This window comes from Diplotaxodon limnothrissa, linkage group LG7, assembly GCF_057381915.1.
Source record: "Diplotaxodon limnothrissa isolate DT_005_m linkage group LG7, D_limnothrissa_male_GT1.1, whole genome shotgun sequence".
In the NCBI taxonomy this organism is placed as follows: Eukaryota; Metazoa; Chordata; class Actinopteri; order Cichliformes; family Cichlidae; genus Diplotaxodon; species Diplotaxodon limnothrissa.
Window position 1 is genome coordinate 1740559 of NC_140602.1, and position 22693 is coordinate 1763251.

General features: G+C 46.3%; 1 protein-coding gene across 1 annotated transcript; it reads right to left on the reverse strand.

Moving 5' to 3' along the window:
• Positions 1-1552: 1552 nt before the first annotated feature.
• On the reverse strand, positions 1553-20130 carry ccnd2a (cyclin D2, a). The gene is made up of 5 exons (XM_085358993.1): positions 19281-20130; positions 17735-17950; positions 15219-15378; positions 7957-8105; positions 1553-3127 (listed from the first exon to the last, which is right to left on the reverse strand). The coding sequence occupies exons 1-5, from the start codon at positions 19473-19475 to the stop codon at positions 2954-2956; spliced, it is 894 nt and encodes a 297-aa protein (XP_085215119.1). The 5' UTR covers positions 19476-20130; the 3' UTR covers positions 1553-2953.
• Between the last annotated feature and the right edge of the window lie 2563 nt (positions 20131-22693).

The following is a 22693-nucleotide window of genomic DNA, read 5'->3' on the forward strand; positions in this document are numbered from 1 at the left end:
ATGTGACTGAAGAAGGAGAGCAAAAATAGATAAAGGGGAAAACGAGACATGCTATCTAAGCAAACGGTCAAACTGTACAATGAACATTTCCAGTCGAATACTCGTTTCATGTTCTTCTATCACCATCTACTTCGGTTTCTGAATGTATCTCTTAAGCAGTAAAATAATTATATTATAATACAAATGTTTATAAAATAGCAGCACACTCAAGTGACACATCACAACTAAGTAATGTTATTTTTTTGTATAAATGAAACAAATTCATAGCTTTTAGCAGCGCAAAAAATACAATAAAATATTGACACTTTTTTTTTTTGTCGATGTCTTCAGTCCTCCTCTGTCCTCTCTTCACTTTGGAATACAGTATCTCTAAGTCTTAGAAAAACCCTTTGTGGGTCTGGTCGCCCCGTAAAATATTATCAAACACAAATTGACAAAGGTGGTCTCAAAATAGAACATATGCAACAACATATTGCAGGAGGAATCACAAGTTTGGGAGAGAGCTTACGTCAGGAAAACAGGCAAAATAAAGGGGTCATACCAAATATTCAGATGGGGGACGATTTGGCAAACGGGTCATGAAATCGCTCAGTTTTACTGAAAATCATCCGATCCCCACATTCACACTCAGCAAAGTTACACATGGTCATGGAAAAACAATAAAAAGAAGTCAAAGACACCTTGCTGTGACAAAGCCACGTGACCAAACAAAACAAAATCAGCCGTCTCGCTTTGTTCTGCTGTCTGCCTGGCAGATGAATCCCCTTGCTAATGATTCGAAGCAGCAAAGCTCACCGGGGAAATGTGTTCACTGACAGACAACTGGCCTGGACGGGCGCTACGGAAGCCAGCACCATAAACAGAAACAAACATAAAGGAAAGAAAACAACAACAAAACAACAACTGACCAACCACTGCGACACAAATTCTTTTTTAAACACAGGCGTTGCTTTATCTTAACATTGCAAACCTCATGGCCCTTTAAAGAACATGTGCAAACCTGGATGTTCAGACCACCCTTGCTGGTAGCGCCCTGCCTCCCTGGCTGTGATGCAGATAAATAGAAAGAAAAATTCAAGTAAAAACAAAATCATTTCTTGACATTGTAAAAGAAAATCGACTCGAGCCCACAGATCAGAAAGCTGTGTGAATTCATGCTCTTATTTGTTCAGGATCAACTTGCAATTTGCGTGACTGGGAATGTTGTTTCTTTGTTTCTTTGTTTGGAATGTGCTTATGCGGAAAGTCGCGGGAAGCCTTTTTTCAATTTGACTCCTCCTTTAAAGGCAAACGACTGATGTTGGGAAACCAGCCCTTCAAAGTAAACCAAAGAAAAGGCTAATGAGGAAAAAAAATGAAACATCTGTTCACCTCCAATCACCGTCCATTTCAATTTAATCATCTCCTGGGGAGCATGTTTGCAAAGTGCTTTGCCATTAAAATCATACAGGGGTGTTGAAAACAACCCTATGCGGTACTCCAGATGAGCTTTGACAGTTATTGTCATCCTCTACCCCTCCCCCAACCCCCCCGCCCCAAAAGATTCCCCAACGCGTGACCTGGCAGCGTACGGTCTTACTTCCTCGTGTCATTTCCACGTAAACGGAAAACCAGGAACATCTTTGTGTGTCGTTGTAGGCATCCGTTACTGACGCAGCCACGGATACCAATTTTATTGTTCGTCATCTTCCAGCCACTGGCTGTACAAAGCCCACGTCTCCCACACAGCAGCAAACTTCTGCACCACTAAAAACTAAAACCGTCTCTGTCCCGCCACCCGGTGCTGTGCCTCTCCCTCAGCCTGCGCTCGTCTCGCTCTGCGCTCACCGACACAGAAGAACGAAACTTTCCCCAAGACTCTCCTGCTCTCACATGTGCCACGCATGCTGTGCACGTTCCATCCAGACACAAGAAACGCCTCATCGCAAAGCGCGACGAACGTGCGATATTTCGTTATCGGAACGGCAGTAATGAACAAACGGCTCGCATAACCTCCGAGAAAGATAACGGCCTCTGTCGTCTCACTCGTGGTCCACGCACACAGGTTTATTGTTGGAGAACAACGAATCACGACACACTGTTAATGCACGACGGCAGCGACGTAGCGTAGATGCCCAGTTCTACGGATGGAGAAAGTATATGTAGCCTCGGCTCGCTCCGCTGTCTTTAAATACACAACTGTAAGCCTGCGACTTTATTCAAGTGCCTTTCGCTGTAGAATCACTGTTAACATAGACACGCACACACTCAGACACGCACACACAAAAACACGCTTGCATCCACAAACTGACACGCACAAGCAGCCAGACAAAAGGAGCTTATTGATCTCTACTATTAATTTCAAAAGACGTCCAATGATAATAATAATAATAACAATTACTAATACTACTGATAATTATCATCATCCCGGGTCTTCCCTGATAATGCGATCCACCCACTTTCGGCAAATAGTCTCACGGCTTCCTCAGTCGCACACTCAGCACACAACAGTCGAGGAGCTCGTTCAGCGGCTCAAACGTAACGGTGACAGTACTCGTAACGCAACGATAGAGAAGCCCCAGGGTGATCCCGCAATTTCCAAATAGTTTCCGTCTCAGCCTCATTATCAATCTATAGTTAGAATATAACTTAAAAGATCATACTATACAATCAGGCAGAATGCAAATATGATTGGCTTCCCTTCTGGATATCCAAGGCATCACAGAGCTTCATCTCGGATCAAATTTGATGCATTTATGCTATAACGTCATCGAAAATCTATTCTGCGAGCAGGTGTTTTCGACTTGTAGAACAGAAAATCTACACACAAAAAAAAACTAGCAAGCATTGCTGTCTTTTGTTTTTAACATTTTTACATTTTGTTCTTTTTTTCTGCTTTTAAGAAAATTGAGTTTTTTTTGTTGGTTTCTATTTTTGTTTTTGTAAATCCTGTGCAATGATGCCCTCTGGTGGTTCACAAGTTGACATCGCGGACGTCTGTCGGGGTGGAGGACTGATCCAGCTCGTCCAGGCCTTTCCCACTCGGGCCTCTCTGAGTTTGCTGCTGTTGCTGTTGCTGCTGCCGTCCTTCGCGTAGGCTGCTCACCAACACGCGCTCGATTTGCTCCTGGCACTCTTTTAGAACATCCTGCAATGCAAAAGACAATCGAGAGGTTACATCAATCTTTTTAAATCTGCAGTTAAGGAAGTGCGTTTTTCCTGCTTCTTCATCAACTCAGAGTTCCAGTTTGGTACGATCGGGCACATTCAAAGCGAGACTTTATCATGAAACTAAAGAGCAAACCAATTCTGTTACTTACAATTTAAACTTAGAAGTTAAACCTTTGAATTTTCTATCAAGCATGTAACACAAATGTTATGCCCTATAATATCAATCTGCTGTTCAGAAAGTGCTTCGGCCACGATGACGGCGTCTCGCTGTGATTTTAAATGACAGCTGACTTTCGAGTTGCTGCTTCCAAAAGACCACAGACATGGGCCAGACCCAAGCATTACATCAGCCCACCGGGGTTGTGCAGCGAATACCATCACTATCGTCCTCATGTAGCCTACGCACATGCACCGGCATGCACACGCACACTCGCATGCATACCTCTGCCCTCCCCCATCCAGCCACCCACCACCTCTGCTGTTCCCCAAAACACACAAAACCCAAACAGGAGTCGTCTTGACAACGGCGGCTGAAAACACAGGTAGTATTAAAGCTATGTTAATTACATCCACCTCCTGTGGGAACACAAAGGTGGTGCTTTTTTAACGAGAGCCAGTCTGTGCGCCTGCCTGCCTGCAGGGGATCCATCTGAGACCCAGCCGCATCGACTTACACCATCAAAGGCCACCAAGGAAAACTGAGAATCCACCTGGGAGACAAACTCCTCAACAGCACCAAGGCCTCTTATCCTTCCCCGGGAGACAGTGCTACAGTGCAGCGCAGTAAGACGGGGGTAGGAAGGGGGGGTTGGTGTAAAAGAGTGCTGAATGGGCTGTTAGCGTCAGAGAAAGGTCGAACTGTTTTAAGGAGGGTCATTAAATACCTAAAGTACCTCAAAGGATCTTTAGTCCCAGGAGCTCAAACTAATTATCAGATTTAAAATGATGACATATGAAATCAAAAAAATCTGTGTTGCTGCAAAACAACAACAGTGAAGCATAAGGTGCAGGTGACCAACCATTAATAACGCACATGAAGAAGATGCCAAGTGTACTTTGCAGAGCTGATTGACTGAGAAACTGGCCTGAGAACAAAATGCTGTCCCTAACAGAGAGCTAACACTGCCCTCTGGTGGTAAAACACTTCAAAAACAACTGAAGCCGTGCTGCTTCCTTTTAGCTCTGTGCACGCACATGCATGCATGACCTGCGCCTTATAGCACGAGACGTCAGTGGGAATCATGACTGAAAAGACGGGTGAAAATGTACCGCTTGTGGAGCGCTGAGACATTCTTTAGAAATTTACAGCTAATTTAAACCTGATGGCCTCAGTCCAGCCCGTTACAGCCTCTGGTGCAGCGGAGCCTCCATGAAATAGGAACCGGGCCCTCACTCATGTCAGAGTTGCTCTCAGGGAGCTGTGGCTAAAGGTCACAATGTCAAAGGTCAAACAGCACAACACATAACAGAAGGAAGAGGATTTATATACTATGTGAAAAAAGAAGCCATTACAAGGCCACTACCAAAATACTAAGTGAGAGCTCCCCTGACGTCTTAATTCTAACAGTTTTTGACTGATCTGGGCTGCACGCCTCTGGGCAAACACTTTCCTCAGCATTGGCTTTGACATGGAGGAAACCCCACCAGAGTCTGTCCCTTAATCTTCTCCAGAGGGTGGCCACTAATGTGGGGGTGTGTTCATGCACACATGCAAAGTCTTCCCACCAACATGTGCCTCATTGGTCATAAAATCTCAATTCCTGTGAGAAAATGGACTCAAACGCCGAACATGTAAAGGAACTGCCTGTGTCCTACCGCAAGAATGCACGCCTTCATTTCTTAAAAGACATTCCCCCCCCCGTCTGCGTTGCTCTTTAGAGCGGCAGTTCGGATCCCTCGCCAAGCCCCGTGGGCTTTGAGAACCTTTAATGACTTCAGTGTGCGACTACTGGAAACACCGATGCTGTTTCCACAGAAGCTGTAGGTACTCGGACAATGAAGGGGCCAACAGCGCTGAATAAATTCACCACGGGACACAGCGTTGCACTTAAGCATCTTGCTTTGCAGCCTCAAACCGGAAAACACATGACCACCTCTGATCCTTTCTTGTAGTCATAGTCCTCCCTCTGCCCACCCCAAACATGCATCATACTGCAACAGCCTGTCAGTCTGACAAATCGTGGCATGCACTGTATCCCTGGGCGGCCTTTGTGACACTGGCAGCGGGAGGAAGTCGTGCAGACAGACAAAACCAAAAGGAAGAAATGTGTGAAGCGTGGAATGTGTTTTAACTGCTGACTGTACCACACAAGACAGTGTTGGCTACTCTGGGAGGATTTGGTGGTCAGACAGCTGAAACACACACACAGGCAGGGACGCACTACGAATCTCAGGGAATCTGAAAACAAAATATCCCGGGGCTGACGCTGGAAATAAGAAGTCACCACATGACTTGAATTTCCACAAGTTACAATAGAAATGTGACCTTTCCCTTTCTTTAGCCCGCATGCCTGAAACACCACAAGTGATGCCACAGGCTGTGCTAATAGATATAATCCGTCGTAATAAATGCATCTTTTATTACAAGCATTTTGTCCCCAGGAAATAACTGTGATTAAAAAAAGAGGAAGAAAAACAAAGGGAGCAATGGGAAAATGTGTTTCCAGTGTCTTAGCATGTGACCCCGGCTGAAAAAGATGAATGAAAGACTGAGAGAAAACAAATCTGGGAAGCGGTGCTCTTAAACCCTCTCCTGCCGCCGTTTCCTGTTTTAATCAATGAAGAGTAAACCGAACTCTTACATTTCTGCTCATCTCACACACAAACACACACACAGCCCGTCTGCTCGCCCCACAAGGCCACACCAGGTGTTTGCGAGGCAACACGCATTCCTGCAATGGCCCAAAGATGGTGACTTGGCCCTATCGCATTTCCACTGGAAAACCGCAGCTTCTGGATACCACACATGCCAGCGGGGTACCAGGGGGTGGCGTCGGCCACGGCGCTGTTGGCAGCAGCAGCTGCAGCGGTTGGCGAAACTTGGCCTTCATATTTCACCTGGCTCTTTGGCCGAGCGGCTACGAGTCGCTGCTCGCCGAGCCGCTGTGCCAAAATCACACGGGGTATGTTACGCGTACTCTTTTAGACTCGTACCACCTCGCTGGTGTCTGAAGTCTAAATGAAGGTAGGGTCGCTGCTAAAATGACACAGCATTTCCTCTTTCACCAAAGCCTGCACGCTGAGACTGACAAAGGGCGTAAATAGGACTGACGCCACTTATTAATACTGACAGGTAATTCTGGGCAGTGAGATTTTTTGCTGGTGTTGCACGTGGTGCACGAGCCTGATGCGAGGATCTCAGGAAAATCTTTTAATACCCTAAGCTTTGCTTGGCAGTTCATACTAAAGCCCTATATGTTGAATTAGGACGGGCGCCTTGTGCTTTTTCTCCCGTGTTTACCGCGAGCCGTGGCTTGTCTGAATCCAGGAATGTAAGGAGTTGATCGCTGAGACACAGCGCCACTTAATTCCCCGGAGTCTAAGACCTAGCAGCCTAAAACACACCGAGGCCCTGTGCTGCTGAGGCCAACTATTTGTTTTTCCTCAGCTGCTGAGCGAGACTTCACACAGCTCGCACCAGAGGGAGCCATGCTCTCCAGCAGCGCTGCATTATGGACCATAGGAGGAGACAAGAGAGGCCCGATTGTCGCGAGGGAGGCATAACACCCCCTCGGTGTCCTTTTCACACTTCAACAGCTTTCTTCCACCTCCTCCTCCCCCTCTGCCTCCTTTTCAGGCAGAATTTAACATGCCACGGCCGATGCTCGGGATCTGTGTCGTGCCCCCTGTGCACTCTGCACACAGTTTAGAGTAAGTCTGCCATTACCAACCAAAAGACGTTTTCATCACGTTAGGTATTAGCAGCACTCCTGGCAAGGTGGTGGTTGTGGACCTGTGCTCGACAGCTTACCCTCCGGGGACTAAAGAAGAAGAACTTCACAGGTTACGCTTCTGCCCAGCTACTCGTCTTAGCAGCGAACTACAGACAGACAAAATCCTCTCTGGTGTATGATGAAAGCCAGGAATCTCAGAGCTAGCAGGGGCCCTGCCTGTGTTTGGACGTAGCTTATCCTCTGGTGCAACATTCACTGTACCAGGCAGCCGCACAACAGCTTCACCGGCCTTCCTGTCAGTTACAGAGCGATTTAGAGGAGCCTTTACACGAGGCAGCTGCTGGACTGACAAATATCGATCATTTCTTTAAATGTAGACATTTTAGCTCAGTCTCGTGCTCATTTTTATTAAAATTGGCAGTAAATCTCCCCTAAAATATGCCTGTGTGAAGCCAAAACTCAGTGACATTTCAACTTTTGTCTGTTGCGCACACAGCCCCAACAAACATGTGGCATTTCTTAACTTGCCATGTGCTTTCCAACAGAGTAGCATGTTTGGTCGGGCAAAAAAACAACCCAGTTACTTGAGAAAAGCAAAACCTGTTTGTTTCAGTGGTAATAAGATAACTTAAATGTGTCACTTCACTAGAAATGTCTACTAAAGACTTCCAAAAGTAAGCTTCCAGTGCAGGAAACAGCTGATTAAGCACTGAATCATAGTTACTGTAACACTTGTACTCTGATAACCAGATAACATGTAACCGATGTCTGCAGAGTCACTAATATTTAGTCATACTGATTAAAATATTACTCAGCAACAAATCCCCTACATTCCAGATGTAAGTATTACCTCTTAGCGCTGGAACACGCTGCATATTTAAATCGATCGAGCTACAGTGATAGGTAAACTTACCACTTCTGTGTTTGTAATCTTTGCCAGCAGGTCCGTCAGACTGTCACCCCACTGCGACTGGTCGGCTGAATCGAGCTGCAGGCCGCAGATCGCTGCCCCCACACTTCCTGTAGCGATCATGGATGGAGGGTACATGGCGAATCTGAAATCTGTTAGAGGAATAAAAACGTTTGAGTTAAATGTGAGTTTGTTAGTCTGAAGCACGAGCGTATGAAGTCAGGAAGCACAATCTTTGGTCAGGTGGGTGCATGTATTTACCACTGGTTTCTTTACTGCACGTTTCAGTTCGCAGGGTACAGATACGGTATGATTTAGTAATCTAGCAGTCAGCTAATAAATACTCCTTCTATTGCACCGGCTATGAACGCTGGGCTCGCTAATGACCAGGGGCCTGGATAATGAGGGTTCACTGGGCTTGTAAAGGAGCTGAAAAGCAACCACCCTCACCCCGATGCAGTCCCCCTTTCCCCAGCCCGGCCCCTTTTCTTCCATCTCCTGAGTAAATCGTGTGCTCGCTGAAAAAAGCCCCATAGCGCTTGGAAAAGAAGGAATAAAGAGGCTCAGTGCCTTTGCCAATGCGCACTGCTGTAGGTCCTTTTTCCACGTGTGGTCACAGGCGTGCGTCTCAAAGACCAATAACCTTGTTAGCTCCCCTCGCTGTCATTCATAATGCAAATGAGACAGCTTGTGAACGGGCCAGAAGCCCGAAAAGGCAACTGGCATACAGTGAGACAGACAGACAGGGAGAGGTTTTCTCTTCATGCACGCACACACACACACACACACACACGCACGCGCACACACACACACACACACACACACACACACACGCACGCGCACACACACACACACACACGCACGCACACACACACACACGCACACACACACGCACACGCACGCGCACACACACACGCACGCACGCGCACACACACGCACACGCACGCACACACACGCACGCACGCACACACACGCACGCGCGCGCACACGCACACACACACACACACACACACACACACCCTTCTGCATTCTCTCTTTATGTCTTGCTCAACTTCTACCTTTCTTCTTGGGTAACACATGGCCCGCTTGGACGGCCGGTGAATGGCACACATGCCGCCGTCTTTGTTGCTACAACAGGCAGCGGTTTGCATTGGCGGCCCTCCTATCTTTTAGCATATTAATGGAGTGGCGGGCCTATGAGAGGGAAGGCAGAAGAGTGTGACTCCATTGTCCAGAGTCATCACCTCATTTCACCCAAATGAGGGACGCGGCATCCATCCTCTCGCCACCGATTCCAATTCAGCTAGACAGGCTGCACAAAGACCCTGGCTGGACTTGAGGACAGGGGCTTGACAGGGGGGGGAGGAAGACGAAGAGGGCAGCGATGGACGGTGCGGTGACGAGGCAAGCGGGAGAAAAGAGGGGAAGGTCGCAGGCGTGGTGGGAGGAGGGGGAGCTAGACGACTCTGCTGCACATCGCTCTCGAGTCTGCGTCCAGACCCTTGTGAAGTTTTGGAAGAAGAAAAGACTTGCCCTCCAGTGACCCTCACCTCCTGCCTCCCATCCAACCCCCCACCCCCAATCCCTCCCTGCAAGTATTTCTCTGTTCCTGGGCCACCTCTGGGTTAGAGGAGTGAGCAATGGGGGCATAGAAACAGCCTGCACATTAACATATTGCTATATTCAATTGCAAAGCAAACCGCGTGCGATGGCTCTGAAGGAGATTTTTCTTCCTTCTTCTTTTTTTTATTTGGAATCAAAGAGGTAGGCCCTTTGATAGCTGCAGAGGCAGCCTCTCACTGCCTTTTTAACATGCACAGCCAGGCGCTTTCTCATCTTGTGGGCTCAGTGTTGACAAATAAATGAACTTATTATACACCCCTGTGTTAGCCGCTGGGCCTCTGCCAAGGGGGCGATTTATTAAAGGCTACCTCGAGCCAAGAGGAAAGAGCGCACAAAGCCCCCCGGCATTACATCACTGCTGTAAGAGCACAACTTTCTATAGAGGGCTGAGACGACAAAGGCATACAAGGATTTACTGTAAGTGTGCAGCGAGCGCAGAGCGACAGGCGAGGCAACAGACACCTCAGCGACACAGGCGAGAAACAATGCGCCGATGCCTGCGTGCTTTCAGATGCAGACACACACTGACCCCCCCCCCCACACACGCACGGCACAGATGTTGGTTTGTGGGAGAGCTGAGTGGCAGGCAGTGGGCAGCAAGCTGATTTTTCGCACTCAAGACAAGACAGGTCTGTAGCAGAACAAGGACGTGCGCGTGCAGCCGATGCGGGCTGACACTTGGGCCTGGTGGCTGCTGCATGTGGGGGGAAGAATGGCTGTATTTTAGGAGGCCCTCATTGATATTCATGTTGAGGATAAACAGTGTATGTAGCTGAGTGGGGACGCCTGCGATGGAAAGCTCCCTGTGAGCAGCGGCTGGCTGGCCCGGCCTGCACGCCTCTCAGCCCCTTCAATGGCCCTTTCTCCTCCCTGTGCCCCCTCGTCTCCATTCCTCCCTGTTCCTACCCCATGAAACTTCATCCTCGGGCCACCGGTCGCACATTCTCCTGCCCTACATGGCCCGCTCCATCTGGGTGGCTGCAACGCACACCACGCACATTAAAATTGTAAATTAATTAAAGTTGGAAAGTTGAACAACAGCCAAAGAAAAAGACGGATTTACCCTGACCTCTCTTTCCACAGCGATAAATCAGCTTCTTGTATTCTATACATGTAGCGCTTATTGAACGTGTTTATTAAGGGAGCGCCGTTACGAGGACGCGGGGTTTGGTTGACTGATTAAGGTTAAAAGCAAACATCTCTTTAGGACTGGCATGACAGTATGTTTCACCACTAACGCAACACAGACCGTCAGCCAACACGACCTTCTCAGAAGACAATCCACCTACCGCGGCTGGCCGAGGCCCACACGCCGGCTTTTTTCCACAAATGCCAAACTAACAAACAACAACTTGATATTTCTGTCATTTCCATTGCTTCCTGTCTGGCTGTCACTCTGGAAACAAACTAAAAAACCCAAACCTGTGAGAGTTGCACGCTCTTGCTCAGAATTGTGTGTTAATTGTAAGCTGCCCTTTTAGCCTCTCGCTATCACATCCTGTGTCACAGCTGCAGTCTTGAGTAACATCAGTGTTGAGATGGTCGAGTTGAGTGTTGAGGAGCGTACAGATTTGGAGAGCGATTTTTCTCCCGAACACAGTTACAGTTTAGATTAAATCGACTAAGCTTCATTCAAAAATCTCGGGCTATTCGTCCCTTTCAGATGACATCGTGTGGACTATTGTAATTCAGTGTCTGTACCCAATATACTGTCATGCTGCTCCATCGTTACCTCACCAATCACCACGAATTCCCTGCTCATTGTTAAAGAACGAATAAACAATCTGTAAACACGATGTCGGCTGTGCCTGACAGACAAACTGAGGCACAGCCGGCACCATGCACCGCTCTCCTCTCACAGAAGCATCGCGTCGGCGCCGACAGGCCACAAAGTGACGCTCAGCCACAGGTCAGACGTTTAGCTGACCTCAGTGGCCGCTCACATCAGCTTCTATGCATCTACTCGGCAACTGTCATAACATGACACGCCATTTAAGTCGCATTAGCGTGCCAACAGGTGTAGCACATCTGCAAGCTGCTTTGTAACCCACCCCCTTTGCCTGCTGTGTCTTCATCAGTCTCATCTGATGTGATCAATGTGAGCGATTCTTGTTTTTCCGTCCGAATAGCAAAAACAATCTTCCGTTTAGTGTATCGCTCCTGCAACAACCTCAAAGTGCTGTCGCAGTAGTTTTGATTAGATCCTACAGTTATATTTCCCTGTTCACGTCCTGCTTTTGAAATAAAGAACTAAATCCCAATGACAGCATTTAAAGGCCGTATCAAGTAGCCTTTAAAGAGGAAGACAAAAATGAGGGGACGGTGTGCTGAGAAAAATGTTGAGTCAAACTATCTGGAACCAAAGCATTTACTTTAGTACAAATATTAGTCTTTGTGGTTAACATGACGTCCGAGAAAAACACGGAAGATTTTGATTTCTAAACCTTTTTGCTGGGATAATTGTAGCAGCCGAAGCAAAATGTCTGCGATCTCCGGTGTGACTCAACCAGCCGCAGGATTTATACTGTGGTGCTGATTAAACAGCGAGGTGAAGAGGAGAACTCAGGACGTGCCACTCGATGATTCACCCTGTGTGTCACGTTACTGGGCACATACTGTCAGGAAGCCTTTTCCTGCTTCATCTGTTGACAATGCAGGCGGACCGGACATGATTCCTCACATCAGCGGAGCGTGCAGGGAAAGGATAATTCGCTGGAGAAGGTGGCTAATTTGTTCGGGTTCTGACTCATCAAACACGGAGTGGATTTTATGTAAACAAACACCAGCAAAGCTCTTTTCATTGAACACATCTGAGATGAATCATCCATCTTTACAATGCTGAGCCCAGGCTGGAGGGGATTCTCCGTGCCACGGCCCCTTGGAGTCGAAGCTACAAGGAGCATTCCTGCCTCTGGACTAGAGAGACTTAACAGGCAAAACAAAAGAAAGAGGGCTTGTGAATCAAGCTGCGACATTTGAGCTGTCGCCGATTTAAAGACGCAGCTCATAGAACCCAGAAAAGGCCAAAGAGGCCGAAAGCTGCCGGTTTCCAGAAAGCTAAATTGAAACATTCCCAACATGGAGGTTGGGAATAAAATAAACGGAATAATACCAAAGTTACACTGCAGTTGAAAGTAAGCACGGCTCCAGTTCCCTCGTGTTTGTCAGCTAGTGAATCATTAGTTGTCCTGATAAACTAACCAGTTAATCATCAAGTCCCTTCATACGTAGTTGAAAGACACTTCCACATACCAGCAATAAGTGATCAAATACTATTCGGAGACAAAAGAACGAGCGCTCATTACTTGGATCCCAACTTGTAGCGAAATCTGCATTGTGTCGAGTCTCTCTTGGACAGCGCTGCTGGCCCGGATCCAGAGATTTCTTTTGATCAGCTTCTGTGACCATTGTCACCATTCCATGCATACCATTACAGAAAAAATGCACCCTGCCAATATGGCAAGAAGATGGGGCTCAATGACCGCAGCAGACAGGTTGGGCTGCATCTGTCTGCCCCACGCACCCCGTCCATTCTCCCACTTTAACTCGGGTGAATAAGAATAGAAGAGGAAGCTCAGAGTGCTCGGTGTCTGTGTCTAGGAACGGAGGTTCATAATCTCCCTTAATGAGCTTGTTTCTGGGCTATTATCCGGCAGCCTGCCTGAGGGAAACGCTGGCGTTTCCTATCAAGTGGCCCTGCAGCGCTGACCCTCACACGGCTCTGCATATGAAATGTAAGGGCCAAGCCTTTTGTCTCCTTTCTCCCAGTCTCTAGCTGAGCCCCTGAGCCATTTGCATAGTCCTGAATGGACCAGCCAATGTTATTAATTAATACAGAGCCAGCCTGCGCCACCTGACAAAATCCCACCGAGTGGCCCGAACGGAACTGTTTCATCAAAAGAGAGGAGCCATTAGGAACGAGAGGCCTTATTCTCCTCTCGAGAACAGAGAGCTGTGGTTTTACGCGTGGTTTCTTTTCCCGTAAAGGGACAGCGGCGGTGGGACCGAGGCCACAGGTGACCCCGCTGTCGACCGGCTCGTAAACCTAAATCCTCCCGAGAGAGAAATCCTCCTGCGCCTTTACCTTCTCAACTCTGCTCAGAGGACGTCTTCGAGGAGGATTCTCACCAGATAACCCGAAGATTTACAGCTGGCAATGTTTCACAAACGGGTCTCGTATTCCCAGAGATCCTCCGATGCACCAAACCGTTGACTCACTCGTGCTGAATCTTTCCTCATTTTGCCCTCACTTCGTGCTTGCCTGGATACGGAGCGTGTACACAAATAAACGGCCGATGACGGTCCAGAGCGATCTCCACAGCGAGGCTCTCCTAGAGTACAGTGTCAGGAGGACGATTCTCGTAAATTTATTTCCACTGCCTCATTGAAGCAATTACGGACAAAGTGCGCGCCGAGTCTTTCGCAACGTTGCTTGGGGAATAGGTCCGATCCCTGACACGCTGTCATTCCAAACATTAATCCTCTGGCAAAAATACGGGGTGAGACAGGAAAAAAGTGAGATATGAGAAAACTGAGGGAACCGGACTGAGGACACAGGGGAAGTATTAAAAAATGAAGCGTCATCTCAGACTCTGCTGTCTGTATTGAATCCATTGCACAATCGGTGCAGGAGATCGCCTCATGCTGCGATTGTCACGTATCTATTCATCTAACTGTGTACACTCCTCCCAATGTTGTCAGCAGAAGGAGGTGTTTCCCATGTGTGTGTGTGGGGGTGTTAGTTAGCATTCCTATTTGTGACCTGCAGAGAAAATGAAGCAGCTGCTGGTCGCTGACCAGTTTGTGGGGGGCAAAGAGCATTATTAAGGATGACTTGTGCGGTTATCCAAAGTAAACGTTCGCACAAAGTCCTCGAGCGTGCCCAGAAGCAGTGGAAGAAGGTGCTCGTGGCCCCGCCTGCTTTGTAGCTCTGATCGTGGTGACCTGAGGGAAATCTGCCCTATTGCAAACGCCATCATGTCCTCCAGCAGCGGGGCGTGGAGGCGTGTGAAGTTAAGAGAGAGAACGTAGGAAATTTGAAAACATGACATGCCTCAGATTTGGCAGCACAAAAACAATACCCTCCTCTGGCTCTGACTCCCCTCACCCCTCTTGCATCTTTCCCACTTTGACCTCACTCTCCCTTCATATCATGTTGAGGCTCTCGTTCCTTCCATCCCTCCCTGCATGTTTGATCTTACGGGAACCATTCAGCTCAAGTGTAAAAAGACAATGGTCTGCCTGCCTCCACCCTTGTCCGTTTGTCTTTTCGACCCCCTCAATCAGGCTTTGAAGCGTTACTTCAGAGGCTGCTGGGAGAAGACAGACGATGGATGTCAGACCTGAGAGGCTGACACTTTTACGACTAATGCTTTTCTTAGGAAGAATATTTTCTCACTGAAGGTAAGGCTAGCTGTGACTGGCCCATAACAGATCTCCAAAGAAGACTTGGACACGGCCCTGAAAGAAGAAACGGCAAAGACAACACTACAAAGTATGCTAGCGTAAGCCATTAGTGCTTGGTTTGATTTGGCACAGACGACAGAAAAAAGATAGAGGAAAAGATACGGTCATCTTTGGACTCAATTCGTCCAGACTGGCTCAGCGATTCATTGCAGGGAATCGAATCGAACGTTTCCTACCTGTGGCGCAGAGGGCGATGAAGGTCTGGACGTGTTTCCGAATAAGTGCCAGCTTATCCTCGGGCAGCGGCAGCCTTCTCACGATGTGCTCGATGAAATCGTTCGGTGTTACTGCTGCCAGGTTCCACTTCAACTTCCCCAGGACCACCAGTTCCCATTCCTAGAGAGAGCGAGCAGAAAAGGGATGGCGGAAAAACAACTTCAGCTGCAGCTCTGCACTTTTATTGTTTAGCCAGGTGCGCTTGAGCCAAAAGTGTGTTAATGTGACATACACGGCGAGCATCTGGAGGTTAAGTGTTATTGTTATTAGTCTCTGCTCGGCTGGGCCTGGGACAGAGAATCACCAGCAGTGCCACCAACCCAGGTGACCCGGCATCACTGTCTCCCTCCCTGTTGGTGTCTGGCATGTGGGGACTTTCCTAAAGAGGCCCATCAGAGGCTCTGCTGTGTGAGCGCAGAGTGAACACGGATAAGCAGCCTATGTCTGCTGAGCACAGTCAGCATTAAGTATGTCATCTCTTATCTCAATATATCAATCAGAATCCTATTTATGCACTGCAGCACTTAGTTACTATATTTTTCCACATGAAGTGTCTTGAGGAAAGACTGAAACTCCGTTTGATTAATCAGCATCTGAGTCTTTCATTTAGATCTCACAGCAGGATGTGCTGACACGTGCTCATCCATCTGCACGTCTGTAACATGGGGTGAGGATACTAGGTGTGGCGTTCTCTTTTCTGAGACTGCATTGTTACTTTCACTTCCTAGAGGAGGAGGTGATTAACGAAAGAGCTGGTGACTAATTTGGGAAAAAATGTCAGCGGTTTGGTTCCGCACTGCAGCCTTGTGACTGGGAGGATGGATGTTCTTCATTTTCCCTTTAAGAAGGAGAGACCACATGGACTCGGTCATGAGACAATTCAATATGGCCGCCCCTACTAGCAGCATGCATTGTCCCAATCAAAGTGACCTTTGTCAGTCATGTCATGCTTTGCTATCTTGCTGATGTTTGAGAGACTGAGAAACAGGACATGTTCCTGATGAAATCTGGAGTTTCATAAAGTGAAAGCCGTCTTCTTCTGGCTACAGCAACGTTTTTGTCTGATCATTAGCAGCCTCCTGCTATTAAAAGGCGTTTTCCATCCATGACAGTACGCAACACCAAAGCCTATGGCAATAGCTGCGACAAACCTTGCAACACATGCTTTATGCTGACAAGGGTGGCAATCTGGTATCACCCACTTCCTTCTGCTTACTGCCTTCCTCTGGTCACACCTTCTTCGTAAAATTGTGGTTCTCTTTACAAGAAGTTCTTACTAAAGATGAGGACAAAAAAACGATCACATGCCCCGAGCAGCTGATCTGTTTCCTGTATCTGCATGTCAGCCAAAATACTGCCTTATACAGAAACACAGAAAGGAGGCCTCAGCAAACCAGTTCAAGGACTGAGGGCTTCGTCTGCAGTCTGAACATGAAGGTATCAGAGACGGTTTTTTGTCAAGTGCAGCACTGCATGCAGATGATACGAGTTTCCAGCCACAGCAGCGCATTTTGCTTTTCTTTTCAAAATAAGCTGTTTGAAACTGGAACTTTAACACGCTGGCTCGGAGTCGGAACCTTCATTAAACAAATGAAATTGTCATTCCAGAAAATTACGGGAAAGCAACAAATCAACAGCAGCTCGTCTGGGGCTTGAATGTGCTGCAGCGGCAGTCTGCTCAGTGGGTAGAGCCGCCAGTCAGGCAGCGAGGCAGGCCTGCAACCATCAGCCCCGTCTGAATCATAATATGTGGCCTCTTTCACAACATGGGTGGGATTGGCTGTTGTTTACTGAGGAATGTTTATGTAGCACAGAGCAGGAGGGAAAATACTTATCTGATGTGAAACTGACTTAATTAATTGGTTTGCCAGCACAACAGAGCTTATATTCATTAAACAGGACACAGAATGGTGACTTTTTCTGTACTGTGGGTTTCATGTGCAGTTAGAATCAGAAACAGTGACTCGTGACCTCACGTCAGCAATGTGTGCATCCACAGTTATTTTTGGACACCAGCTAAACTGTAAAAGGCAAACTTGAATTTCTCCGTCTCTCCCTCTCTAGCTCACAGGAACAGAGAACTTTGGCTCCAGTTCAATATGACCTCGCTGATCTGTGAAAAATATCTACCAGCAGATGGCGATGGAGACCACCGCACAGGCTGGAAGGTTACTGTAAAGCCTTGAGGGTCTTATACAGTAAAGAGAGCCCTTGTAGAACAATCCTGCGCTGAGCTCCTTCCTGCGCCTTTCATGTCTAAAGCCTGGACAACCGATTCAGTGAAATGGGGACAGTGTCGAGTATACCTCACATTTGAAACCTTTAAAGAAGGAAATACTCAAGAACAAATCCCGGCTTCCAAACCTGCTCTGATGAAGAAGAAGTTATGTAATATGTTTAACCAGCTGATGGTGACAATGTGAGTCTGCAGATGTGTTACTGCAAACTGCGTGAAACACGTAGAACTGTCGCTTACCAGCAGCTCTTGTGGTCTGATGGAGTTATCTGTGTAGATGCACAGCTTCTCTGCAGTTAATGGACGAGTCTCTTTCAATTTGGATGCAAGAAACATGCACACTGCTCCCAGCAGCTGCAGGTTACACTTTTTGGTGGGTACCACTGCTAGAAATCTGTCTAAGTAGTTCATGGCCAAGGGAAAAACTTCTTCCTCGCACTTCTGCTCCTCACAAACCTATAAGGAGACAGCACACAAGGCGACAACGTTGACAACACGTGACTTCTTTTTCAGCGCTTGAAACGTATAGAAAACTTTTGTGAAATAACGAAACAAAAGAGTGATCACATAAGAGCACATTTAAAATCAATGACACACATAGTTGGGGCTCAGCCAAGAATTTGCGCCCAGCCCAGATCTGTTGCGACATCACAAAATAATTCGAAAGAAATTATTTCACAAAGACTGAAATAACTTTAAGACACATACTCTCAATAGACTCGCATTCCTGCAGTTCATTCACTAAGAAATGAATTCAAGTCACAATCAGCCGAGCCAAAAAAACACCAGGAAAGCGCAGCACACGGAAACACACTTTTTTTAAAACAGTCGTCATATTTTCATAAAATATTTAAAAATAGAAATAAATTATCTGGAGCGACTTTCTTCACACCATAATGTTCAGCAGACTCTTCCACATCATATCCGACAATTCCTATCCGTATCCATGCGCGATAAATATCAAGAAAATGTCAAAATAAGAGGCAAGTCGCAAGCGGCTGGTGTGGCGTGCCTCACCGCCGAGCCGATATAATTATTTCAAAAATTAATTAAAAATCTCCAGTGCGTCAGATTCTGACAATATTTACATGAAAATAAAGAGGAAAGACTGCAGATTGTTTAGAGAAGGCTGTTGACCGGAAATATTTGACGGATCGTCAACAAATGAACAGAAATCTTCGGCAAGTCACTGGAGACCAAAAGAAGCGATAAGGCCCTCGCCCTTCCCGACATTTAAATAGATATCTAAAGCGATCGCAACGCTTTTTGTGATCGAGTCTGTATTTGGTGGACACCTAAGACCCTCTTCTGTCATTACCGACGGTTTTTACGCGCTGTTACTTTGCTTTTGACACTGTAAATCCTCTTAAAAGCACTCCTATAAAAACCAACATGGCGATACAGCGCAAGTCAGCATTGAATTGGGGGAGTGCATACGTGTGCATGAAAAATATTCAGCCTATCTAAAATAATAACATCAAATAATCAACGGGCAACATGTGCAGACACCATGTGAGGCAGATAAAGGAAATCCTCCGGTGCCACAGATGGCACAGCTGCCACTTTCGTAAACGCAGCGATCGGACTTTAAAAATGGAAAGAAATTGCGTTAAACGGCACCGACGAATAATATAAGGAAATAGCAGTCGGAAATATGAGTCGTATGCCATATGTGCTCCTCGGAATATTTCAACCATTGCTCGATAAAGAAATGAAACAAATCGAGAGGCTTTAAAGTCGAGCACGGAAATAATATGTCTTGTCAGCACTCGGTGTTTCGCTATACCTCCAACATCCAAGTGGCCACCATTCTCCTCATGAACGGCTGAATATCTTTCTGGACGCCTTTGAAATAAGAATATTGGGGTAAAAACCTCTCCTCTATAGTCAACAAGCGCTGCAGGACTCTGTCATCGCACAGCAGATTCGGATCGGGACGAGCTCGTATGATGGTGTCCATTTCGAGGCAGAGCAGCTCCATGGTGCTGGTGTTTTCACTGAAGTTAAAAAGTAGGATTTCGCTTTCGGAGACGTCAAAGGCGTGTTGCAGAGCGAAAATGCAAAAAGATGGCAGGAAAAGTCTTTTAGAGGCATAAAAAGCGAGACTGCAGGGGCTCCGTAAGAGTAGTCCTGCCTCTCCTTGTTGAGAACTTTTTCCTCTCTCCCCACAGCTCGCCTCTACTTTCGCTGCCTAAGATCAGGCGCATTTAGCCTGCCCTGCGTCCGCCACTGACGCAACTGCATTACTTCTGTATAGACACAACAAGCTGCATTCCAGTCTCTCTTTCTACTGCCCTGCTGTGAAAGACAACTTTCACCAAACTTGATGCATTTTAGATGCAGATGCACAGCAGTGTAGGGGCAAGCACAGAATAACACCATCCAACTATGGCCACGTTATTTTACTAACTGGGGTTCAAATAAGGCAATTAGAGTTATTCCTGTGGCTGCGTTAAAGCGTTTAGCCTACTGACAGTGCATTCAGGTACAGTCCTTGCGTGCATTTTTATTGGGGGGCTTCTTGTTGATGCTGGTGCCTGATGAACTTATGATGATCGTTACAAAATCAGGATATAGAATTGTTACAATATGTTCATTGTTGCTTTATTATTGCACATATTTTCAGCATCAAAAGGCTCCCAGAAGTCAGCTTTAGTTGATAAAGTGCTTCAAGAGCCCTCTTGTGAAAATAATTTGTATATTAGCTCAGATTACGGAGCCAATGAGAGAACTAATTTATTGATGTCTGCCACTTTTTTCATTGCATTGCAATGGACTCGGTGAACCTTGGTGCAGATGTGATGCATGTAGATACTGTAGGCAAGCAGCCATAAATACAAGTTAGCACTTAAAGATGCACGCGCACGCACACGCGCGCGCGTCCGCATAGACGTCAAACCCGCCAGCGCACATAGACGGACACACATCATCTTATACTTTTTTTAATAGCCGCCACAAAGCTGCTTGTGGTTTATGAGATAACTTTCTAGGAAATTTCTAGCAGCATTGACTGTTTTTTCTTTTGCATAATCTTCTGTTAAAGATAACACAAAGATGAGACGCGCTGGATTTGCACAACACAAATAATATCAACAGAAAGAAAATCACTATATATATATATATATATATATATATGAATATATATATTTACACACACACACACACACACACACACACACACACACACACACACACACACACACATTTATATACTTTTAATTAGACTTCTGTCATCATTTACATGGAAAAACAAGCAGGTGGAAACGAGAATGTAAGTCGTTGAGCAGATAATTAAAAAAATGACTGCCAAATGATTTAGCCTCACATACAGTCACAAAGAGAATCTGCATGGGTAAATATGTTAATCCCCGTCCCATTCTTAGTCAACTTCAAAGAGCGAGCCGTGAAAGAAACGAGACATCGCTGCATCAGGGGAAGACTGGGGACTGTAAAGTCCTCAGAGCTTTAGAGCTGTTAATTTCCATCTGAAGCTTGCTGGCTCTATAGCAGTGCTTGTGAGAAAAGTGGTGGAAATGTCTCTTTAAAGTTTTTTTTCCAGTCTAAGTTGCTTCCTCCTCCTATTTGCATAGCCAATAGCTCCTCAGCCCTCGAATGAGGCTGTACGATTGTTACTGGGCAGATTTCATTGGCGTCTGCAGTGTTTAGTGCCCCCTAAAAACTGTCACGTTTTTTTAAACAACTGCCTGAAATGAAAGAAGTCAGCGCACAGGGACATCACCACAAATCATTCTCACTTGAGAAAAAAAATCATAAACACCAAATTTAAAGGCGTTTGATCCTGACTGATAGATATTCTCAATTGAAAAACGCGAATATCTGTACTTTATGATGGGTCATACTTAAAATGGACAGTTTTAAGTTACATCAAGGCAGAAAAACCTTCACAAATATGTTCTTGACTTGATCAAAAAGGATCCTTGTCACAGGATAAGAAGAGACAAAGTTGCATTATTTCTTATCAAACACGCCAGTTTTAAATAAGAACGAGCAACAAGAATATGGCCAAACAGGTACTCCAGTCCTATCAGCTGCGCTCAGCACACCACGCGCAATTACGCAGTCTGATTGTTCTTTGTTACAGGTGAGGCATTAATTCAAATCAGCGGTTAGATCTGTTGAATATCACACACCCACACAAACATTCTTCAATCCCTAAAAAACCACTCTCTGAAAAAAGTGGGGGGAAAAATCCCACCCACACACGAAGGCTGAAAAGAAGTCGATTCAATCGTGTTAAAGTGTTTTCAGATCACACAATAACCAAAAAAGACTCATAATGACTCAAACATGTATCTACTTCAGTGGAAAAGCATTTCACACCCTTCACTCCATCATTTACGCGGTTGAAGTACCAACATATTACTCTGTTAACACAACAGATGAGTTTCTATTTTTTTCTATTGCCGAAAAGTGACACCAACTGCTCCTCTGAGTGAGTTCAGAAGAAGCAGCAAAAGCAGGAGCGTGTTTTTTCTCTCTCCCCGGAAGCATTCAATTATCACACCAGAATAAAACGGGAACCCGCCCTGCAACTTCGAAACGTTAAGGAGTGGCGACAGTAGGCAGGCAAAAGCACCCCGGGAGGGGGGCGATCAATAAGTAGCGATGTTTTAAAAGTTTGTTGAAAATTATGCGCTGCACACTGCAGGAAATATCTGTCGGAGCAAAAATCTTTTGTGCTGCCTCAAACTTTGAAATGTCATGTTTGGCTCAGTTAAGTTAAATAAAACATCCCGAGGATACGGGACAAGTCCGGTGGTTTGCGTTTTATCAACATTATTATTTTCGCGAAGCGAGCGGCGGGGAACTACCCATTTATCTTGTCTATGAAATTTACCGAAATAAAATAACAGAAAACAACAAATTTTCAGGAGCCACCGGGTCATTTATCCTTTGTTTTCATAAAAAAAAATAAAAATAAAAATCCCCATTTAATTCATCACTAAAAGAAACGTGGTCACTCTTTGTAACGAGGATCGGCCAGTGAGTCATCACCGCGCATTTCACACTTTAAATCACCATCACAACAAGCAGAGAAGAGCAGCCAACAACCGATAATGACAGCGCCCCGAAGTTCCTTTTATCTGCTTCTTTTACCGACATCAAGATGGGAATCTGATGCTCAGAAAAATGTCCCACAAGACAAGAAAAGTGTCGGAGGGGAATTTGACAAGTTCC